Source organism: Piliocolobus tephrosceles, chromosome 6, assembly GCF_002776525.5.
Source record: "Piliocolobus tephrosceles isolate RC106 chromosome 6, ASM277652v3, whole genome shotgun sequence".
In the NCBI taxonomy this organism is placed as follows: Eukaryota; Metazoa; Chordata; class Mammalia; order Primates; family Cercopithecidae; genus Piliocolobus; species Piliocolobus tephrosceles.
The window spans coordinates 78627533-78644760 of NC_045439.1; the positions used below are offsets into that span (position 1 = coordinate 78627533).

At 36.9% G+C, this 17228-nt stretch overlaps 1 protein-coding gene across 1 annotated transcript in view; it reads left to right on the top strand.

Moving 5' to 3' along the window:
* The window catches only part of SECISBP2L (SECIS binding protein 2 like), a 57975-nt gene extending 40969 nt beyond the window's left edge, over positions 1-17006 (top strand). The window contains exons 15-18 of the mRNA XM_023227164.2: positions 4543-4763; positions 5644-5798; positions 9044-9263; positions 12726-17006. Of these exons, the coding sequence (XP_023082932.1) occupies positions 4543-4763; positions 5644-5798; positions 9044-9263; positions 12726-13408 (1279 nt within the window). The 3' untranslated portion in view covers positions 13409-17006. The remainder of the gene's footprint in view (positions 1-4542; positions 4764-5643; positions 5799-9043; positions 9264-12725) is intronic.
* The last annotated feature ends 222 nt before the right edge of the window (positions 17007-17228 follow it).

The following is a 17228-nucleotide window of genomic DNA, read 5'->3' on the forward strand; positions in this document are numbered from 1 at the left end:
AAAAAAAAAAAAAAAAAAAAAAAAAAAAAAAAAAAAAAAAAAAAAGCAGGGGTTGCAGTCCTCCTCTCTGATAAAACAGACTTTAAACCAACAAGATCAAAAGAGACAAAGAAGGGCATTACATAATGGTAAAGGGATCAGTGCATCAAGATGAGCTAACTATACCAAACATATATGCACCCAATACAAGAGCACCCAGATTCATAAAGCAAGTCCTTAGAGACCTACAAAGAGACTTAGACTCCCACACAACAATAGTAGGAGACTTTTTTTTGAGATGGAGTCTTGCTCTGTCACCCAGGCTGGAGTGCAGTGGCGTGATCTCGGCTCATTGCAACCTCCGTCTCCCGAGTTCATGCGATTCTCCTGCCTCAGCCTCCTGAATAGCTAGGACTACAGGCCCGTACCACCAAGCCTGGCTAATTTTTGTATTTTTAGTAGAGACAGGGTTTCGCCATGTTGGCCAGGCTGGACTTAGTGTTCTGACCTTAGGTGATCCACCCACCTTGTTCTCCCAAAGTGCTAGGATTACAGGCGTGAGCCACTCCACCCAGCCAATAGTGGGAGACTTTCAATACCCCACTGTCAATATTAGACAGATCAACAAGACAGAAAATTAATAGAGATATTTAAGACTTGAACTCAGCTCTGGACCAAGTGGACCTATTAGACGTCTACGTAACTCTCCACCCCAAATCACAGAATATACATTCTTCTCAGCACCACATCGCACTTATTCTAAAATTGACCACATAATTGAAATGTAAAACCCTCCTCAGCAAATGCAAAAGAATGGAAATAATAAAAAACAGTCTCTCAAAACAAGTGCAGTCAAATTAGAACTCAGGATTAAGAAACTCACTCAAAACTGCACAACTACATGGAAACTGAACAACCTGTTCCTGAATGACTACTGGGTAGATAACGAAATTAAGGCAGAGATAAATAAGTTCTTTGAAACCAATGAGAACAAAGACGCAATATACTAGAATCTCTGGGACACAGCTAAAGCAGTGTTTAGAGGGAAATTTATAGCACTAAATCCCCACAGGAGAAAGTGGGAAAGATCTAAAATCAACACCCTAACATCGCAATTAAAAGAACTAGAGAAGCAAGAGCAAACAAATTGAAAAGCTAACAGAAGATAAGAAATAACTGAGATCAGAGCAGAACTGAAGGAGACAGAGACACAAAAAAACCCTTCAAACAATCAATGAATCTAGGAGCTGGTTTTTTGAAAAGATTAACAAAAGAGACCGCTAGCCAGACTAATAGAAAAGAGAGAAGAATCAAATAGACACAATAAAAAATGATAAAGGGGATATCACCACTGATCCCGTAGAAATACAAACTACCATCAGAGAGTACTATAAACACCTCTATGCAAATAAACTAGAAAATCTAGAAGAAATGGATAAATTCCTGGACACATACACCCTCCCAAGACTAAACCAGGAAGAAGTTGAATCCCTGAATAGAGCAATAACAAGTTCTGAAGTTGAGGCAGTAATTAATAGCCTACCAGCCAAAAACCCAGAACCGGATAGATTCACAGCTGAATTCTACCAGAGTTACAAAGAGGAGCTGGTACTATTCCTTCTGAAACTATTCCAAACAGTAGAAAAAGAGGGACTCCTCCCTAACTCATTTTATGAGGCCTGCATCATCCTGATACCAAGACCTGGCAGAGACACAACAAAAAAAGAAAATTTCAGGCCAATATCCCTGATGAACATCAATGCGAAAATCCTCAATAAAATACTGGCAAAACGAATCCAGCAGCACATCAAAAAGCTTATCCACCACGATCAAGTCGGCTTCATCCCTTCGATGCAAGGCTGGTCCGCCATATGCAAATCAATAAACATAATCCATCACATAAACAGATCCAATGATAAAACTCGCATGATTATCTCAATAGATGCAGAAAAGGCCCTTGATAAAATTCAACAGCCCTTCATGCTAAAAACTCTCAAAAAACTAGGTATTGATGAAATGTATCTCAAAATAATAAGAGCTATTTGTGACAAACCTACAGCCAATATCATACTGAATGGGCTAAAGCTGGAAGCATTCTCTTTGAAAACCAACACAAGACAAGGATGCCCTCTCTCTCACCACTCCTATTCAACATAGTATTGGAAGTTCTGACCAGGGCAATCAGGCAAGAGAAAGAAATAAAGTGTATTCAGATAGGAAGAGAGGAAGTCAAATTGTCTCTGTTTGCAGATGACATGATTGTATTTTTAGAAAACCCCATCGTCTTAGCCCCAAATCTCCTTAAGCTGATAAGCGACTTCAGCAAAGTCTCAGGGTACAAAATCAGTGTGCAAAAATCACAATCATTCATACACACCAATAATAGACACATGGAGAGCCAAATCGTGAGTGAACTCCCATTCACAATTGCTACAAAGAGAATAAAATACGTAGGAATACAAATTACAAGGGATGTGAAGGACCTCTTCAAGAAGAAGTACAAACCACTGCTCAAGGAAATAAGAGAGGACACAAACAAATGGAAAAACATTCCATGCTCACGGATAGGAAGAATCAGTATTGTGAAAATGGCCATACTGCCCAAAATAATTTATAGATTCAATGCTACCCCCATCAAGCTACCATAGACTTTCTTCACAGAATTAGAAAAAACTACTTTAAACTTCATATGGAACCAAAAAAGAGCCCATATAGCCAAGACAATCCTAAGCAAAAAGAACAAAACTGGTGGCATCCTGCTACCTGACTTCAAACTTTACTACAAGGGTGCAGTAACCAAAACAGCATGGTACTGGTACCAAAACAGATACATAGACAAATGGAACAGAACAGAGGCCTCAGAAATAACTCCACACATCTATCACCATCTGATCTTTGACAAACCTGACAAAAACAAGCAATGGGGAAAGGATTCCCTATTTAATAAATGGTGTTGGGAAGACTGGCTAGCCATATGCAGAAAACTGAAATGGGGCCCCTTTCTTACACCTTATACAAAAATTAAGATGGATTAATGGCTTAAACATAAAACCTAAAACCGTAAAAACCCATAAAGGAAACCTAGGCAGTAGCATTCAGGGCGTAGGCATGGGCAAAGACTGCATGACTAAAACACCAAAAATGATGGCAACAAAAGCCAAAATTGACAAATGAGATCTAGTTAAACTGAAGAGCTTCTGCACAGCAAAAGAAACTATCATCAGAGTGAACAGGCAACCTACAGAATGGGAGAAAATTTTTGCAATCTATCCATCTGACAAAGGGCTAATATTAGAATCTACAAAGAACTTAAACAAATTTACAAGAAAAACAACCCCATCAAAAAGTGGGCAAAGGATACGAACAGACACTTCTCAAAAGAAGACATTTATGCGGCCAAGAAACATGAAAAACTCATCATCACTGGTCATTAGAGAAATGCAAGTCAAAACCACGATGAGATACCATCTCATGCCAGTCAGAATGGCAATCATTAAAAAGTTAGGAAACAACAGACACTAGAGAGGATGGAGAGAAATAGGAATGCTTTTACACTGTTGATGTGAGTGTAAATTAGTTCAGCCGTTGTGGAAGACAGTGTGTCGATTCCTCAAGGATCTAGAATCAGAAATACCATTTGACCCAGCAATCGTGTTACTGGGTATATACCCAAAGGATTCTAAATCATTCTACTATAAAGACACATGCACACATATGTTTATTGCAGCACTATTCACAATAGCAAAGACTTGGAACCAACCCAAATGCCCATCAATGATAGACTGGATAAAGAAAATGTGGCACATACACACCATGGAATACTATACAGCCATAAAAAAGGATGAGTTCATATTCTTTGCAGGGACATGGATGAAGCTGGAAACCATGATTCTCAGCAAACTAACACAGGAACAGAAAACCAAACACTGCATGTTTTCACTCATAAGTGGGAGTTGAACAATAAAACACATGGACATGGGGAGGGGAACATCACACACTGGGGCCTGTCGGGGTCCGGGGTGGAGAGGGATAGCATTAGGAGAAATACCTAATGTAGATGACGGGTTGATGGATGCAGCAAACCACTATGATACGTGTATACCTATGTAACAAACCTGCATATTCTGCACGTGTATCCTAGAACTTAAAAGGATAATTAAAAAAAAAAAAAAAAAAAAAAGAATACAACATGGAAGACAACAAATATATTTGTTGATTTATCAGATATTTTTGAGTGCTTAGTATGTGCCTTTTTCTAGGTGATGGGGATAAAGTGATTAATAAAACCAGTGTCATAATAAAAGCAAGCATTTATTGAATACTTAAAAAAAATTTTGGAATCAAATCTGCCTATTTGAAATGCAGAAACAAGGAATATCTGTATCACCCTTCTGTTTTTGTAATTAACTGAAGGATTTAAGAAGTTTTAAACACTTCTTTGAAAGACTTTTCATGAAAACTTCTTACCGGATATATTTTCTCTTAGAGATATTTCCTTAATGTAGTTTTATAACTATAGGGGAAAAATTAGGATGGAGTTACCCATTTTGGTTTTCTTTACAGGTATTGTAATCAGGTTCTTTGTAAAGAGATTGATGAATGTGTGACTCTTCTTCTCCAAGAGCTTGTCAGTTTCCAGGAACGCATCTACCAAAAAGATCCCGTGAGAGCAAAAGCAAGGAGACGACTCGTTATGGGTCTAAGAGAAGTTACCAAACATATGAAGTTAAACAAGATCAAGTGTGTTATAATTTCTCCAAACTGTGAAAAAATCCAGTCAAAAGGTATGCGCTTTTTGCTTTTGAAGTGTTTTGATAGTATAGCTGTAGGATATTCAGTGAATATAAAGTGGAAGCCATATGTCTTTCTCATCAGAGTTTAGGTATAAAACAGAATATTGGAGCATGAGAAAAGAAAATGCAGTCTTTCAAGACCTGAAATTAAGTAGTAGAATTGAGACTGGATTGTAAATAAAATCCTCATGTATGAACACCCGTGGAAGATTTCAGTTTGGCCCACCAACTATCCCTTCTGTTGTGATCAGATGGAGGTCTAGCCAGAATGCATTTCTTCTGCAAATATATTCTGCTTTTAAAATTTTGTGATTTGTCTCTCAGCAGCAGTTTCATTTAGAGGCACTTATGCAAACCAGCGCACAAGTACTTTGAACTACATCATGCATCCTTATTTGTCCTTTTTGATGGGCAACTTTAGGTGACCATAGTAGACAAAGCAGGTAGAAGAAGTAGGCATATGCATGGCGAGGAATATCAGTGAGACCAGTAATGTGTAATCGATCTCATTGCATTGTGAGAGATCTTTTCTTGAACTGAAAGATTTGTGAGTCAGCCATTAACAATTTTAATTAATTTCTTTATAATAAATATTTGCTGAATTGCAGTTTGATTGCTGCTATGCTAATCCCTATGGAGAAAGAAAAACACTGGATTTGAGGGAATTTGGAATTTAATAGGGGAGAAAGAAAATACATATATACTTCCATATGTAGTATAAAATCAAATAGGATAATGTGTGTAACAGCATTAAGTGCTGCAAGTGTTCATAGAATCCTTTGCTGCGATGTTTTATGCTTTAGCTGTCGGGTGTGCAATTAGCTCCATGTAGGCAACAACTAAAAGCCTCTGTATGTGTTGATTTTCTCAGGTGGTCTAGATGAGGCTCTCTATAATGTTATAGCCATGGCACGGGAACAAGAAATTCCTTTTGTGTTTGCCCTTGGAAGGAAAGCTCTAGGACGCTGTGTGAACAAGCTGGTTCCTGTTAGCGTAGTGGGAATCTTCAACTACTTTGGTGCTGAGGTAAGAATTTAGAAGACACACACTCTTGCTCTCCAGCACATCCCCCAGACAGCACATTTTTCAATTGACATATGCCAGTGTTATGTTTAAACATTTGAAGGAGTGAGTTGACAATCCTCAAAGAATGAGTGGAAATTTTTTGAGTATTACATTTCCTTTCTTAGTGGTGGAAAAGATTTATGTAGATGAATCCTAAAGCATTTTGAAAAGGTTTTAGTTCCTATTTCTGCCAAAGTGGCTTTTTTCTTCCGGGCTCAACTGCATAGTACTTGGTAATTTATTTTACTGCTGGTTAAAGATATCTGATATTATGTGATGTAATTTTTTCAGTCTCTAGATGAGTATATTTTGTGCTACTAGGAATCAGGAGACAAAAGAATCCTTTAATTGGAAGGGATTTTCCTTTAGAAAATGAAATTTCTAAACCAATTGTCACAATAGTTGTACCCATGATACTATCAACCATCATCTCTCTGGCAATCTGCTAATATTGATCTTTATCTATAGGAGCTGATAATATAATGGTTATTAATTTAGCATAATGCTCATCAACTGTAGTGTTTAAGACTGTTTTTTTACGAAGGTGATTCTGAAGTACTTTGTGATATCATTGACAGACTGTTTTTGCCAACCACACTATTTTTGTGTGTCTATCCAGTCACCATGTTTGCATATCCTACATTCCCCTGTCCATTCTGTTTCTTTCCCACCACCCATGAAATTCTCTACCCACCTGCTCTATGAGCATATAAATAATATTTGTGCTCTCACAATAGCCCATTCTTTTGTCATGTTTAGCATAACACACTGCCTTGCTGTAGGTTATGTATGTTTCTTTCCCTTTAACTGTGAATTCCTTGGTGACAGCCCCCTTCCTTTGTCTTTATATTCCTGACACCTTTCACATTACTTGAGTATAAGCAGGCAATAAATGTTTGTTGAATGAAATTGTGAGATAGATGTATATCTACCACTATGCTAGACTATATGTGAGAATTTCTTGCCTGTTAGCCCAGTCACTTGGGAGGTGAGGTGGGAGGAGCGCTTGACCCCAGGAGTTCCAGACTAGCTTGGTATATTATCAAGTATGTCTATTCATAGTGAATGGTAGTGCACCTGTTACTTTTACCATCTGATACAACTAATCTTTGAATTAAGCTTCCAATCTTTACCCTCACATTCAAGGCTTTTATTCCTTGATCTTAGCATCTCTCTTCAGTTTTTCTTCTCTTTCCTTATATTCTTTTATTCCTAACAATATATTTCTTTCTTTTCTGTTGTAAAACCAATGTTAAACTCACATATCTATTTGCATATTTTCTTTTTACTGTTTTCACTTCAATGCATGGTTTATTAAACACCGCAAATATTTGTCAAGCCTGTTACATGTAACCACATAGGGGCTGTTGTTTTTTGTTTTTAAAAGAATCTGTCTTCCTTTTTAAAAATAATAAATCCTGAATATATTTTTTTACACTACCAGTAGGTAACACCCACCACTCTTCAAAATTAATACAGTTAGCAGCATCCTATATTATACCTGCTATTTTAAACAATTTAAAGTGCAGCTGGAAAAAGGATGCTACTTATATTTTTCCTTCTTGAGAGGAATTTTCAGAGATGTATTATTCTACAGCAATGTAGCACTTTTTGCCATGCTTTCATCTCAAGGTTTATATTTACTATAAAATTAAACAGATTCTCAAAAATGTCCAGGTTATGTTTAATTCTTTGAAATTATTTACTTAATGTTATATGTTGCATTGTGATACTAAATTGGACATTTAACAGGAGTGGGATGCTGTAGAATTATGGCATAACTAAAAGTCATATAGATTGACCTTCTGGTGGCTGTGGAAACTTAAATCTTTGGACATCATTAGGTATCATAGTTATTGAAGTACAACTTTAATGCTGTATGAATTTTGCCATCTTAGTATTATTATTAATTTTTTTTGAGGCAGAGTTTCACTCTTATTGCCCAAGCTGGAGTGCAATGGCATGATCTTGGCTCACCGCAACCTCCGCCTCCTGGGTTCAAGTGATTTCTCCTGCCTCAGCCTCCCAAGTAGCTGGGATTACAGGCATGCACCACCATGCCCGGCTAATTTTGTAGTTTTAGTAGAGATAGGGTTTCTCTTTGTTGGTCGGGGCTGGTCTCGAACTCCTGTCTTCAGGTGATCCACCCACCTCGGCCTCCCAAAGTGTTGGGATTACAGGTGTGAGCCACCGTGCCCAGCTGAATTTTGCCATCTCATTAAATGTGAATATGCTCAGTGTACCTACCACTTCATGGAAATTATTTATTTTGTTCCTATTTTTGTTTCAGCAATGAAAGAACTTCTGGTTTTTTTAGCTCCATATTCTACTTCCAGGCTCTATATTCTAATTTGCATTTGGCCCAGTAGTCATGCTTTTGTATCTTGTGTTATCTTTTCATCATCTTCAAGGTCCTAGGTATCCATATTATCACCAACTTACTTTTGTCATCTAGTTCTTCCAAAAAATAAACAATACAGGAAAATTTAATTCCTATAGAGACTGCCATCTTCTTCTACATTCCTGAACATCACTCAGAATACACTCATTCCCTTATATTGTAACCCAGATAAGATTCTTTACTGTCCCCCTAACAAGCCTTATACTTTTCTTATATCTGTAGCTTTATTAATGATTTTGCATATTTGGCTTTGAAGGCCCTGATTTCACCCCTCAAAATTGTACCGTTTTCCAGGCCAATGCTGATGTCATCTTCCCTTCATGACTTCCTCAGTGCTGCCCAGCAGTTTAGAGTTGATGTCTCATCTAAAAGCCGTAACACTTTACACCTCTCAAGGCATTTAAGGTATTATTATGCCTTGGATTATAGGTGTCTCTTACCATCGTTTTCCAGCCACATAGAAGGTTCCTTGAGAGTAGAGTTGATGTTCAGTCATCTTTGTACCCTCTGTAGTGGCAGACACTAAAGGAAGAGTGCACTTGCTGAATGTTGTAAGAACTTTTAATATATCACATTTAGTGGCTAGTGTTGGAATCAAGAAATTTCCTCAGACTTGTGAGAATTAAACAGTAAATGTAAGTTATAGAGTAATTTCATAAGGTTCTGTGGTTTGCATACCGTTTGGATTTTATCCCCATTGAAAGTATGTCTGACCCTGAAACAAACAGTAGAGATATTTATTATCCATAATAGGAATAAAAAGTGTAACAAAAAATGGATTAATCAGAATACTCTTTCTTTTCAGAGCCTGTTTAATAAGTTAGTAGAACTCACTGAGGAAGCCAGGAAAGCATATAAAGATATGGTTGCAGCAATGGAACAGGAGCAGGCTGAGGAAGCCTTGAAGAATGTGAAGAAGGTGCCACACCACATGGGACATTCTCGGAACCCCTCTGCAGCAAGTGCCATTTCTTTCTGCAGTGTCATTTCTGAACCCATCTCTGAAGTAAATGAAAAGGAATATGGTAAGTTGTTGAATACTATTTTAAATGACCTAAACTATGAGATGATTTCAGTGACTTTCTATTCTGCCTTTTATTTCTATCTTTATTCTTGATTAGTCAAATGTTGCTCGAAATTTGGTTTAAAACATTGGATTAAACATGTTCATTAAAAATCAGGAGAATATTTGGGACTGAGACTTCTTATGAGACACTGGAATTTAATCACAGTTCCAAATTTTTAAAAAAGCCTCAGGGGCTTTAAAAAGCAAAACACACCATACTTGTGACCTGTCACTAAGTAAACACTAGGAAGTTTTATTCCAATACTTTATGCTCAGTTACTAAAATTTTATATTTCCTAAGGGCTGGTCTGAAGGTAGTGAGTTATCTAATTTGTTCACAGTCAGTTATAGATTGATCTTCTTGTTCTGCTCTTTCCCTGCTTCTCACTATTGCACTAAGCTTAAAAAGAAAAAAATTTTTAAAAAAATTTTAATGTTGTATTTACTAAGTAAACTACAGACCTGAATATTATTCACTCTAAGCTTGTAAAACCTAGACATGATATTTGCCTTAAGTAAAGTCTGATTGTAATCAAAAAGAGATACAGACTAAAAAATAGTACTTAATGTTTAACATTTGTTTATTGAAGTCTACATCTCAGTAGTTTCTTTGCCTTATATTCTATAATACCTTGAGCTCTTTAATTCTCTTTCTTTTCTTGGTTTAGTTTATGATTTGTTTTCCCTATGTAACTTTCTTTCTTCTTCTTTTCTTAAAATTTAAATAGTATAGCCACCTTCTTTCATTTGACTCTTTGTTCATTCTTTTTTTCTTTTCTCTGGGAGGTTATCAAATAGCTTGTTGCCACCTAAAATTTAACATGTAAAAGAAGTGAGTCCGCATTTTCTTCCCACAGTCCCCTTCCTGGCCTCCCTGTCTGTGATTGTAGTTAGATGTTTGGAATGCTTTCAATAAAGCTTCAGAGCAGAGGCAATTTACAAGTTGTTGTGGGCCCTTAGGAAACTATTGGCCAGGGACAGGTGATACTGGTTTAGAGGCAGCCATGTTTCTTTTGCAGGAGTGATACTGGTTGAAAATTAAGAAGATAAAGGGAAAGTGCTAACATTGTAAATGAGCGCGATCCTCTCTATAGAGTGAAATGCCACATCTCAAAGGCAAGCCATAAGAGAAACCTATAAAGCTGTGGGTTTGGACAGATGACAGAGTAACAAATAATATTCATATGGGCACAAATAAACACAGGTAGCGTAAAAAGAAAGTCTCAGAGAACGAGGTGATGTTTTCAAAAAGCACCAGATTCAAAGTGTTCAAAGATTGAAGCCTTGGTTTTTCTATATTCTGCCTAAAGGTTTTAGGTGTAATCAGTTAATCTCGGGGTCTTGGATTTCTCTTTAGAAAAAAAACTGTTGAAAGGAAATGTTAATGTGCATCTAAAATTTTAAAACATTTTATGCCTTTCAGAGTTGTTTTTTTAATATATAATTAAATATATGTGGGAACATTTTCACTTACTAGACTTTTTGTTTGTTTGTTTGGTTTTTTGTTTTTTGTTTTTTTCCAGCACTTACTATATGCCAGTCATAGGGACACAGAGATGAGCTGGAGTGGAAGTGAGGAGGGATGAGGAAGGTGAAACAGCAAACACAAAACGAGAGCTTTTGACTGTATATATAAAAAGTGCTGTGGGAGTTCAGGTTAGCGATTGCCTGTCTCAGGAGTCAGGAAAAACTTCATGAAGGAACTAACATTTAAGAGTAGTTTAAGATGAATAGGAGTCTGAAGGGGAAAGGAGGAAAACACATCTCCAGAAAGAGTATATAGCTTATGTTCCAACTTTAGGGAACAGTGAGAATTTAGATGATACTGAGCAGGGAGCGTGTGGCCCATGGTTCAGGGTCAGAATGAAATAGGACCAGAGTGATAGATAAGGGCCAGATCATGGAGGGCTTTGCTGTGCCATGCCAAGGATTTTGGATTCTATCCTAGGGTGATAAAAAGCCAGTTAGACAGTGATATAATCAATTCACAAAACCGGTTAGGAAGATACTACAAATGAACAGCAAGAAAAAGAAGGCCTGAGCTAAGGCAAAGTAAACAGATTTAGTAGTTTTTGAGCTACCAGTGTCATGGTATAGTGGTGAATTCAGTGGACTAGAGGGATATAATATTAATAGGAGAGAAAAGTAGAACCAAGGGTTACTATAAGGTTTCTTCTGCTTTGAGATCGTGTAAATGATAATGTCATTAGCTGAGAATGAGCATATAGGAGGAAGCGTTTTTTGTTTGTTTCTGTGTTTGTTTTTTCATGAGGTAGAAATGAGAGTGGAAAGGACTCATTCTATGCTAAAGAAGCTTCAGGAAAGAAATTTTTTCCCAGACAATGTATCCCGACTTGAAGTGCCCAAAATACGTTCTGTATCCATATATCGTCCATAGATGGTAACCATAGTGAACATATTAATGTGAATAGGTTTGCTACAACTGATACCTATAAACTGCAAATAGTAGCTGTAATGTCAATATGATAGAATTTTTATTTTTTAAAAAAATTGAAAAAATAGAAGGGTGAGAGATCTTTACTGATTCTTGGTATGTTTTTTGCCTTCAACTGATTTCCTATCATGAGAAATAATTTAGTTTGTCACCACTCTAGTATATAATACTTTTTTTGTCTTCCAAAGTCACTTTGTAAGCCAAGCTATATATATATGTTATAAAACAACCTTTCACAGATGTTAGAAACGCATAGATGGATTCTTTGCTTATAATTGGAAACACATGTCCCATTACAGGCCAAAAGATAATTTAAATAACTTGCTGAGTGAGCATGGTACAAACACATGAAATCAGAACTATTGTTGCTGGACATCTTGGCTCTTCTATCTCTTGGGTTGTGGGTCCTTGAGCCCAGTACACCTCTAGGCCACAAAAAAGTTAGGCAGTTCATTGATTTTCATGAATGTATGGATTTTATTTATGAATGCCAGTGAGCTCCTATTGGTATAAGATCTCTTGCATTCTGAAGCATTAATATACTTATTTTTACCTCCCTGTTTCTTTATCTTGAATGTACATTTTTGGGAATTATTTTCCCTTTATAACATTTAAATTAGGTTGGGCACAGTGGCTCACCTGTATTCCCAGCATTTGGGGAGCCCAAGATAGGAGGATAGCTTGAGCCCAGGAGGTCAAGGCTGCAGTGAGCCAAAATCATGCTGCTGCATTCCAGCCTAAAAGACAGAGCAAGACCCCATCTGAAATACACACACACACGCACACACTTTCTCTCTCTCTCTCTCAAACTAGTACTAAACAAACTAAATTTGTAGTTTTTCCAGTTTCTAAGCCAACAAATTTATATATTTTGTTGTTCTTTCTTATTTGGGGGTTTTTAAAGAGTTGCATGATTTTGAAACAGTGTTCCAGAACGTTTTTAAAAAATCTGCTTGATATTTGTAGAAACAAATTGGAGAAACATGGTGGAAACTTCAGATGGACTGGAAACATCAGAAAATGAGAAAGAGATATCCTGTAAGCACAGCACTTCTGAAAAACCCAGTAAACTTCCATTTGACACACCCCCTATTGGTAAGCAGCCATCATTAGTGGCTACAGGCAGTACTACCTCAGCTACAAGTGCTGGGAAATCCACAGCAAGTGATAAAGAGGAAGTGAAGCCAGATGACCTGGAATGGGCCTCACAGCAGAGTACAGAGACTGGCTCTTTGGATGGCAGTTGCCGAGACCTTTTGAATTCCTCCATCACCAGCACCACCAGCACTCTTGTACCTGGCATGCTTGAAGAAGAAGATGATGAAGATGAGGAAGAGGAGGAAGATTATACTCATGAACCCATATCTGTAGAAGTGCAGCTCAATAGTCGAATTGAGTCTTGGGTCTCAGAGACCCAGAGAACTATGGAAACCCTTCAGCTTGGAAAAACCCTTAATGGTTCTGAGGAAGACAATGTAGAGCAAAGTGGAGAAGAGGAAGCAGAGACACCCGAGGTGCTGGAGCCAGGGATGGATAGTGAGGCATGGACTGCTGACCAGCAGGCCAGTCCTGAGCAGCAGAAGTCCAGCAACTACAGCTCGCTCAACAAAGAGCACTCTGATTCTAATTACACAACCCAAACTATGTAACTCAGGAAATGTCGGCTCTCTATCTCCAGCTGTGGAAGGGTTGCAGCCATTACCATTTATGCTTCATCTCAGCATTTTGCACTGTCCAGTATTTAATATACGTATTTAATTCCCAACAAATATTTTTGTAGCTTTTACTTGTTTTGTTATGATCTGTAGCTTAGCTTTTGATTAGCATCCAAGTGTCTTTCTTTCTAAGAACTGTGTGGAAAATTCAGATCTGTTTCAGCTTATTTTATAATCAAAAATAATGATAAAAAAAGACCAGATCTTAAAATAAATTTCAAATGCTTACTTAAAGTTATTTTGAAAATTAAAGAACAAGGTTCTCAGGATAGAAGCAGTTATCAGTGTTTGCTTCAGGACTCCACCTCCTCTACTCTAATTTGACCGAAAAGTTGTTTGGGCTTCTTTAGAAAAGAACTGGGGGTGGAGTCAGAAAACTAAATGAAAGGCTGAGGGTAACTAAGTCCACCAGTGTTGTATGTTAAAAAATCGATGCAACTTTTATGTGGTCCACAAATGTTTAGTCAGAAGTCACTGATTATTGTAATTAATTAATGTTGGGATGGGCTAAAACAGTCTTCAAAACTTCGGCTAGCAGTGGAGCCACCATCTTAGATTATAGCTAGCTAGCCTCATTTGTGGAAAGTGGTAGATGCTGTCTATAATAGTGAACAGTCACCCGTGATAGGACCTCCAGGTTCTGTCATATTTGCTTCTTACTTACCTCAGGAATGCTCTTGTACATAGACTTATTTACAAAAAGTTAGGCACATTTTGACAGGTGAATAACTGTAACCGATTGTATGACTGCTGCACTTACATGTAAACTCTTCAGAAACAAAGTCTTATACTGGTGTGTTCTCTTGCATGCTTCTGGTTCAGGACTCTTGATTTGAGATATGGATTTGATTGAGTATCCAAACTTGTCCTGAGTGCAAAACCGTTTCACCTTTTAAAAAGTACCTATTTAGCACCTAGCCTTGAGCACCTTCCACATAGCAATGACCATAGTTACTGTCAGGAGGTCAGGGAAAGGAACTTTGCACAACTTGTGACATGTATCCTGATAATCAAGGCTTAGATGAGGAAGTTTTAGAAGATTAGAGAAAGTTGTTCTAATTGTGCTGAAACTATTAGATGATTTAGAGAATACAGATATGTAGGTATTAATTCTCTATTCACTATTATTTATCTCTGCCCTTCTCTAGGAGTTTGTATACCTGCTTAGGAGACAATAAATGAGCTAAATGTTTTATTTGCTAGTCAGTCACCACCTGGACTTTAGTGACTTTACAAGTTTATGTAATGGTGGAAGAATGACAAACTGTATTTTTTTTTTGTCTTCCATCCAACTCCCCACCACCCCCAACTGCCCCCCCACCCCCCCCACACGCACACATGTGTGTGTGTGTATGCCAGTTTTCCACTTACAAGCTTCCATAAGCAGGCACAAAACTGAGAAGGAAGGGGTATTTTCCCTGCCCTGATTATCTGGGGCAGGGCTTTGCCTCACAGAGGCAGGAGAGAAGAATTGGGCAGATTCTTGACTGAACTCATTGGGACTACTGTGCTAGTTTTGATGTTTTATAATGCTGGCATTTAATTACTGGAGAGATTGGATTCTTGGTTGGTGATTTAGTATTTGTGAATTGTGAAAGTTTAGGAGCATTGCTGTGTAGAAAATGTTAGTCAATCAACTTTATTATTGTGCTAAAAGGGGACATTATTATACTGTCCTGTCTAAACTGTTCTCCAGTATAGACTTCCTGGGCACTAAATAGCCAATACTTAAAGGAACACAGCAGGTAAGGAATGAAGCCTCTGAAATAGTACTCATGGATTTATACGTGGCAGATCTTACTGTCTCTACACATTTGGAAGTGTTCATTGATTTAAAGAAATGATAGAGGTTTTGAACTACTGACAGTCTTAAAAGTGAATTTCAAAACTTTCATACTTTTTATGGTGTAAATTTCCTTTGCTTGATGTCAGTGATTCAGATAACTCTTGACCTTGAGATGATGGTTTTTCACAGGTTTCTTATATTTTGTATCTCTTCTGAACATGAATTGTCATTTTAGATTTTTGACATTTGTATCAAAAGAGAAGTTGAGGAAATCTTCAGAACACTGGTAACTTTTAATTTTGCTATAGACTTCAGAAGTGTTTATTTATATGTTCGGTAAATGCTCTCGCATATGCAGTACCTCTTCTGCCAGCAAATCCAAGGGACCATAGCCTTTTCATGAGACAGGTCACCTCTAGAGGACAACCCAAGAATTATTAAAGGAAATGTTACCATTTTGAGAGCATGCTTAAATAAATATTAATAATGTCTTTGTAACTTGTTTCCTTTAAACTTTGGAATATTGAATTACAGACTTTGGAGGAGTTGTGAAAATCAGGAAAGTTTTTATGTATTTTTTGAAGTGGGCGTGCTTGGCTCTTTGAAGACCTATAAAGAGATCCAGTGGAAAGAGTAAGGGTTCATCATCACAAGAAATAAAAAACATAGTGATTCTTTTTCTTAATGTGTAGAGGTGGTTTTACTGGCAATAATTAATAATAGATTTCTATTTCCGTATATAAGTATATTAACTAAAATATGAATTACACTTCCAAAGTTAGATTTCTGCTTCAGTAGGTTTGTTTGCTGTGAAGATTACTTCTCAAAAGACAAATGTTCATATTAGCTTAATTTTTGGTTTAAATATGTTTGTAAATGATGTAATATATTTCTTTTGACTAAACATGGAAAAGTAATGTGTGTTATACATTGAGAAGTTTTTACTGGCTTTGACTGGAGGTTGTTTTTGCAGAGATGGTATTTTATATGATTCCAGTATTTCGAAAAGAATTAGTCAAAAGGAATTCACATAGTTTAAATACTGAGAAATTAATATCCAAATATGTACTTGTCTGATTTCTAAATAAGCTGGGGGAGGAGGGAGGGGTGGGAATTGAAATGTGCAAATGAGTAGTGAATGCTACATTCATTTTCAACTCTTTAACATACAACTGTTCAATCTTAACACATTGTTACTTTAATATATGTATAAAGAAGTATTACTGTTTGTAAAGCTGCTGTTTGCTTAAAAAACACCCTTGTCATGTATTTTCTGTATGTTGGGCCAACAGGTTAGAACATTAACCCATTTAAAAATGTTTATCTTTTTTTGATTTAAAAAAATTCTGTGAAATAATTTATTTACAGACATCTTCCTCTTCCCTCATCCCTTCCAACCTTTACATACATCACAGAATCAACCAAACTGTTTGCCTAATCTGAAATCTGAATCCTAATGAGAAAAATTTAAACTTTGTTGGCACATCACACCTTGAAAGTATTTGTATTATTTTATAATTTAATTTCTAAATATACCACATAAGTTTATAATTTAATGTCTTAACTGTAATGCTCTAATAAAAAACTAGCAAAATTAGTGTGAGTTATAACATGAAGGGATTTTCATCTTTTGCTCTATGAAGGATAATTGTTATATCACATTTGGGGGGTAATAACAGCTTTTTTGCACTATGTAAATACTAGTGGGGATTCTTCTGTACTAATAAAATAATTATTGAAATGAAATCTGTCCTTTCAGAAGAGATACTTAAAGAGTTCATGACTTTCCCCACATGTGGAAGACAGAAGAAAGAGTCCAGCTCAAGTATTGATTGGTGGTCACATGGGGTTGCCAGAAAAGGCTTTAAAATCGGCACGAAGGAGTTAAGAATAAAAATCTCCATCTGGGGTGGTTGGTGTGATCTGTGGCATGGGCCCAGGCATTTAGCCAGAAACCATCCTGGTGTT